Source organism: Micromesistius poutassou, assembly GCF_964030765.1.
Source record: "Micromesistius poutassou genome assembly, chromosome: 17".
In the NCBI taxonomy this organism is placed as follows: Eukaryota; Metazoa; Chordata; class Actinopteri; order Gadiformes; family Gadidae; genus Micromesistius; species Micromesistius poutassou.
The window spans coordinates 689,199-696,413 of NC_140287.1; the positions used below are offsets into that span (position 1 = coordinate 689,199).

Genomic DNA, 7,215 nt, shown 5'->3' on the forward strand with positions numbered 1-7,215 from the left:
ATTTTCATGGGACCCGATATGTGGAGGGTATGATTCTTTCATCTGGACATTGCAGTGGACTGCCAGAATTCTACAAAATCGTGACTATAGTAGTTGACTCTGAAAAAGTAGCCTTTGTTGGCAAAAAGCTCACATCATGGTACCTTGAACATTTTAGGTCTTTTGAGCTTGTGGAGAGCATCTATGCAGACATTGACATTTTTGAACCTCAGGCTCTCAATGACTATCATCCATTGGTTGCATACACAGTGGGAGGGAAGGTGCTGGTGACTCCAAAAGTGTGCCTGCTCCACTGAAGTGACACAGAATGGTGAGTGAACTCTGATAACACATTATAGACAAAACTGTGTTGCTCTTACACACATTTTCTCTCTTTCTCTCATTCAAACAAGATGCTGTCTGTCATTTTATTTTGAAAGATTTTCTGTATGTGTTTCTGTTAGTTTTACTTCCTGTGTTTTCTCGTTTTCCCTCCTGAGTTGATTTCCTGATTTGTTTCACCTGTGTCTTGTTTCATTCACCTGTTTCCTGTTTGCAATCACCCTTTATCTATGTGTTTAGGTTTGGTTGTCAGTGCAGTTTTTGTTGGATTCTTTTGTAGGTTGTGTGTTTTTGGGCTGCACCAGCTTGCTCTGCCTAAGGAGACATCTTTTTCTTTTGTCAGTATCTGATTTTGAAGCACATATCTAATTTATTATAATGATGATTTGCAGTGCAAGACATTGCTACATTGTTTATGAATTTAACTTTTCAAGTAATTGTCTTGAAAGTCAATGCAACCTTACCCCTCTGTGTTTTGTCCCTGTTTGTTGTGACACAGGATGGATTACTGCTGCTGGTGAAAATCTCCCCAAGGATGTCCCGTAAAGTGGCACTTTCTGAAGTACCTGAATCGGTTGAGCAGTTGCAAAACATTCTTCAAGAGAATCTTCAACTTCAAGGCAGCTTCACACTACAGTATGAAGATCCAGACTTCAGCAATGCTATTTGTAATTTAATTGACATACATGAGTTGCCACCACAGCGTGCTATCTTGCACATCCTTTGGGAGGAGTCTGCACATGTTCAGCAAGAGTCAGACTCTGTTGATTCATTGTCTTCCCTGGACACAGCCAGTTTATCCAGCAGAGAGTCAGTCCAGAGTCCCTCAACTTTTATTAAGAACCATCTGCGAAGTGTCTCGGAGTGGCCTTCACCTTTTCCCATCCCGTCCTTCTCCTATGATGTGGTGCTGAAGTTGCGCAAAGGCAATGAGGCATATGAACAGACCAAGAAGGGTATCAACCTAACAAGAGACATGAAGATAGAGATTTTGGACAAGATTGCTCAGGCAGTTTTTGATGTAAAAGCATATCCTGATCAAGACCAGATTGAGTCAGTTGCTTCTGCTCTCATCAGTAGACACCCCTGCCTTCGTGAGCCAGGTAGTGAAACAGGGTGTGATGGATGGAAAATGAGCATAAAATATAAGCTTGGCAATTACAGGTCCAAGCTGCGTCAGGCGGGCTGTATTGAGGTTAGCATTAACCAGAAAAAAAGGAGCTGTGAAGATGATGGTGCGAGTCCTTCTCTGAAGAGAGCAAAGCGAGGTGAGATCAACCATGTCCCTGACCATCCAGAAAACCACAATGATGACTCACTGGATGATGAAAGACTAGCCCTGGTTGAGGAGTTAAAGAAGAAGAATAAGAATGATGCACTGATCAGACAAAAAATGGAGCTGACTTTCTCCTTGAGGCGCAAGGAGATGGTGGAGCTGCAGCCTATGGTGTCAGAGGTTCTGGAACGGTGGCCTGGTCTGTTTTGTGAGGCAGAGGTAAGCAGGTGAACCAAGAATATATTATGTTGTGTTTATGATTTAGTCTTTTTTTTTTAAAGTGAGTAGAAGAGTTGTGTGTGTTGATTACAATGCATATTTTAACATGAAGATTGTGTTGAGATTGTATTGACTTTGAGGATTTTTGTCATCATTGAGGATTTGAATTTCCTTTTCACACTTTTCAACAGATAATGGAAGAGTTTTATCGCATCACAAACAAGAACCTATTGGACAACTTCAGAGCAGCCCTTCATCAGCACACTTGGAGGCTCCTGAGACTCTATCGGGCGAGGAGGACAGCTTTTTCATCTGAGATGGATCAGATCCTCAACGGCTTAGATCAAGAGGTGAATTCATAACATTATGGATATAGAGAATGTGAAGTTACGTCACGCCAGCGCCATCTTTGGAGGATCGCGGGTGTAAACACTCGCTTGTCTCCCTAAAAAAAAAAAAAGTCCCCCAAGTTGCTTAAAAGTAATCATGGTGGGACAGTTCTGCTGTGTAAAAACATATGATCTACTGTGTGGACTTTTTTTAGGGAGACAAGCGAGTGTTTACACCCACGATCCTCCAAAGATGGCGGCGACATAACGTTAGCTTCACATTCTCTATAAAAGGAATTTTGCCTTTTCTTTGAAGCTGTATTCATATTGGTTGCAGTTGGTGCAATGTTAAGTGACCCTTATAGTGACAAACCCTCAAAATACAGCTCTGGAAAAAAAACAAGAGACCACTTTCACAAATGTTTCTTAAAAGCATCTCTACATGAATGACAGTCATTCTTTTCTTTAAGCACAACTCATTGTACTTGATGAGACACTGATGAGGTCATCCCCTGAACCACATCTGATTAGGAAGATTATAAAAAACACTGCTGGGATTAAACATTGACATTATTCCACAAAAACAGATTTATAAACTCTGCCTGAATTAAAATATTCTTGCTGTGGTGTTTAAGAATAAATATGAACATGTTTTCTTTGCATCATTATTATTATTATTATTATTATTATTATTATTATTCAAGGTCTGAAAAGACTTCATTTGTTATTTAGACTAGTTTACTCATTTTTAGTCAATAAAAGCTCTAAATTACAATATTTTTTATTTCAATTTTGGGAGAAATGTTGTCAGTCGTTGATGGAATAAAACAAAAAGTAATAATAATTTTACTCAAACACATACCTATTTCGGGAGTGGTCTCTTCATTTTTTTCCAGAGCTGCAAATGCAAGGGTATCTAAGTGACTGACACAATTATAGAGCAAATTACTGAGATACAGTGGTTCTGTATGTTTACAGCTGCTTGCATGTTTACTCTACTTTATACAGTATTTCAGTTTCAGCTACTTGTAATGTTTCATGCAACTCTTTGTTTCAGACATCTGACATCACTGCAAATCGACAAACTGCAGCATTGAAGGCCCTTCCCTTGTATCTCCGTGACAGTCAGGAGAAGCTCTTCAGGAACTGTCTTGTGAGTGGTTATAAATAGTTATTATACTGTATTTAATGTTGACTTAAACCACTACCTCTCTATCCTCATTGTTCCCTTTCCCAATGTCATGGGTGTCTTCAATAGTTGTACTGTCCTGGCTATGAGTTTATGTAACCTAATTAATGTCAGTTAATTTGTGTATGGGGCTTTCAATTTTTGATTGTGGGGTATGGGATGGAAATAGTTAATGTCAAAACTATAATTAACTCTATTTGGAAAAATATATTTATTCAATGATTTGGAATTATGTTAGGCTAATTGCTTATTCTGATTCATAGGATTTTAATGACAAATGTCTTGCACCTTATGTGTTGTTCTTTTCCTATGTCTATCAACATAAGGACACTGACCCGGAAGTGGAGCAAACGAAGGGCCTCACTTTGGGTATCCTCACTGTGTTGGAGGATGATGGCAATGCAGCTTCTCAACATGTCGTGGGTGTTGCTGTTGTTGTGGAAGAAGAGATTGTCCTCCAAGATCTCCCTGACCTGCCAACTGCTTTTGCTTACCTCTTTGGACTGATCTATGCTCTAAACCTTAAGTACCCCAAAGATCTCAGGTACACATTTGAAACCGTTCAGAAGGTGTTCATGGAACTTGGTACAGACCTCTCTGCAAGGGTCAGATCCCTCAAAAACAAACTCCTTCAGTGAATCCACAAGTTAACTGATAATGCCAGATCTGGCATTGTTGACCACTGAACACCATGCTAATTTAGTCTTCCTGTTACTCACCGTCAAATCTTATGTACCTCGAACTCCCACTGTCTTACAGTTTTACTTGGTTTGCACTTTATTAGGTTTTCTTTATACATATTATATGTTAAGATTCAGTGTTTGAAAATTGTCATGGTACTGAGCAGTGTCACAAGAAAGAATTTGCTGATTATTTTGAGATCTGAAGTTCTAGCGCTCGGTAACCTTAAACAGATTTGAGAGTCATAGTTGTATCATACTGGTCATGTATGGCCTTGTATACATGACTCATTTTTGAGATTTTGAAAACTGAAGTCATGGCACTCAGTAACCTTGTTAACACATTTGTTAGATTCATACTAATATTTGATCTTTTATTCATACTGGTTCTGTATGGTCTTGGATATATGACTTATATTTGAACTTTTATTTATACTGGTTCTGTATGGTCTTGGATATATGACTTATATTTGAACTTTTATTCATACTGGTTCTGTATGGTCTTGGAATACGCATGTTTGATATTTTATATCTCAAAGTTTACAAGTATGCAATGTAGTGCCAGTTCACTGCCAGGACAGGGACAAATGGGTCTCATTAGTTTGCACATACTTGGACCTGTTGGAAGGGATTTGATGCATGCAGGTGCAGTTTTAAATAAAACAAATGTTTTGAATGTACATGTTGCATCTGTATAATTATAAGCACATTAATTTACAGGAGAGTTAGCAGAAGTAACGATTAAAAGTTAATACAATGTAAATGTATAAATTGGTATAATGTATGGGAGAGTTGGCAGAAGTAAGGATTAAAAGTTATTACAATGTAAATTTGTAAGTTAGTACAACTTACAGGAGAGTTAGCAGAAGTAAGGATTGAAAGTTATTACAATGTAAATGTGTAAGTTAGTACTTACAGGAGAGTTAGCAGAAGTAAGGATTGAAAGTTATTACAATGTACATTTCCAAGTTAGTACAACTTATGGGAGAGTTGACAGAAGTAAGGATTAAAAGTTATTACAATGTAAATTTGTAAGTTAGTACAACTTACAGGAGAGTTAGCAGAAGTAAGGATTGAAAGTTATTACAATGTAAAATTATAAGTTGGGACAACTTACAGTTGCGTTGTCAAAACTCAGAATTCGGAGTTGAGCAAACTCAGAAGCAAAACTTAAAATATTTAGTTTAATTTCCTAACTTAAAATTTTATCGAAGTTTGTTGCCTTGAAATTTTGAGTTCACTCAACTTTTCTTTTTTTGCAGTGTAGGCCAGTTTACGTACGCTTTGATAACCAGTAGTAGGCCAGTTTACGTACGCTTTGATAACCAGTAGTAGGCCAGTTTACGTACGCTTTGATAACCAGTAGTAGGCCAGTTTACGTACGCTTTGATAACCAGTAGTAGGCCAGTTTACGTACGCTTTGATAACCAGTAGTAGGCCAGTTTACGTACGCTTTGATAACCAGTAGTAGGCCAGTTTACGTACGCTTTGATAACCAGTAGTAGGCCAGTTTACGTACGCTTTGATAACCAGTAGTAGGCCAGTTTACGTACGCTTTGATAACCAGTAGTAGGCCAGTTTACGTACGCTTTGATAACCAGCAGTAGGCCAGTTTACGTACGCTTTGATAACCAGTAGTAGGCCAGTTTACGTACGCTTTGATAACCAGTAGTAGGCCAGTTTACGTACGCTTTGATAACCAGTAGTAGGCCAGTTTACGTACGCTTTGATAACCAGTAGTAGGCCAGTTTACGTACGCTTTGATAACCAGTAGTAGGCCAGTTTATTAGTTAGTTTTCCAAACGGCCCACGAGAAGCCGCGGCCCTTCTGGCATCTGCCCAAATGCCAGACCGTCCAGTCCGTCACTGAACGGGGGACATCGGAAAGTGATACAAAGCCGAACAAATAACGGACATCAAAGCGGTTTTGTTAGCCCAGTACAAAACTCTGCACCCTCGCTATTTGTATTGATAATAGACAATACATTTCATTTTCTAAATGAGGCTAGAGCTGAAATGGACCATGGGAATAGTAGTTTATGTATGTTTGACACGATTGCATTTCTTGCGTTCTTCTTAGTTTTAAAAATCGAATTTGAATTACACTGAACTATGCTGTTGTCAAATATCAGACCAGCTGAATAAGGAGAACTATGCAAAATGGAAAAACATTTATGTTAATTTCATAGACAAAACACAGAGACGTTACAGAGTGACCATGCGACTGACAAAGTCTATTCAAAGTAACTGCCATGTTTTACTTTTATTTAACACTTTTTAAAAACTTTTAGAGTCTGCCTTGAATTGCTATGTAACAAGGCTACACACATAGAGGATAAAAGCAAGTGGTTTAAGGTAGACCATTGGAAATGCAGACAGGGAAAGACAGACAGACAGGGAAAGACAGACAGACAGGGAAAGACAGACAGACAGGGAAAGACAGACAGACAGGGAACGCAAACGCAATTGGAAAGAGTGGGAACAGGAAACCTTAACCTATATCTCTTGAGGAAATGACTTCCCGTCTTTCGGACTGGAAAGAAACAGAAGGTAACTCAGAGACAAAGCAGGAACAATGCACACAGTGTTACTCCCTCCCAGGCTGCCGACGCTCTGGGTAGCACTTGTGGAAGTGAAGAGCAACAGGGTTCATGGTGACCACTGGAGACGGAGAGAGAGCAGTGGTGGAAGAGGCTTTAAGTGGTACATAGTGAAGAGTAGAGCAGGAGAGCATACAAAGGAGAAGAATTAGAGCTGTAGTCGAGGGTGAGCTAGATATGAAACTGGGAAGCGGGGCGGGGGGGGGGGCGGCATGTGGATCAATAGTCCTAGTATGGAAGAGGTAATACTAGAAGGAAGGGGAAATGAATAAGAAAAGGAGAAAACAGAAGGAGTAGAGATCAGGATTATTCTCCCTAATCAAAGTGGATAATCATCTGTACACCCACACACACATAAACCCACTCAATCCAATCACAATTAGTGAAACGTACACACAGAGTCCACATGGTTCTTTGTGACTTAATGTTCCATTGAAGAAACCCCGGGCTATTCAATGTGTTTATTTGTGTGTTTATTTGTGTGTGTGTGTGTGTGTGTGTGTGTGTGTGTGTGTGTGTGTGTGTGTGTGTGTGTGTGTGTGTGTGTGTGTGTGTGTGTGTGTGTGTGTGTGTGTGTGTGTGTGTGTGTGTGTTGGGGGGG

At 39.4% G+C, this 7,215-nt stretch overlaps 1 protein-coding gene across 1 annotated transcript; it reads left to right on the top strand.

Moving 5' to 3' along the window:
* Positions 1–538: 538 nt before the first annotated feature.
* Positions 539–3,972, top strand: LOC311362160 (uncharacterized protein; the record flags this gene model as incomplete). The annotated part of the gene is made up of 4 exons (XM_084481975.1): positions 539–1,816; positions 2,008–2,166; positions 3,203–3,298; positions 3,661–3,972. Exons 1-4 carry the CDS (start codon positions 737–739, stop codon positions 3,970–3,972), a joined length of 1,647 nt encoding a protein of 548 aa, XP_084338101.1. The 5' UTR covers positions 539–736.
* Positions 3,973–7,215: the final 3,243 nt, after the last annotated feature.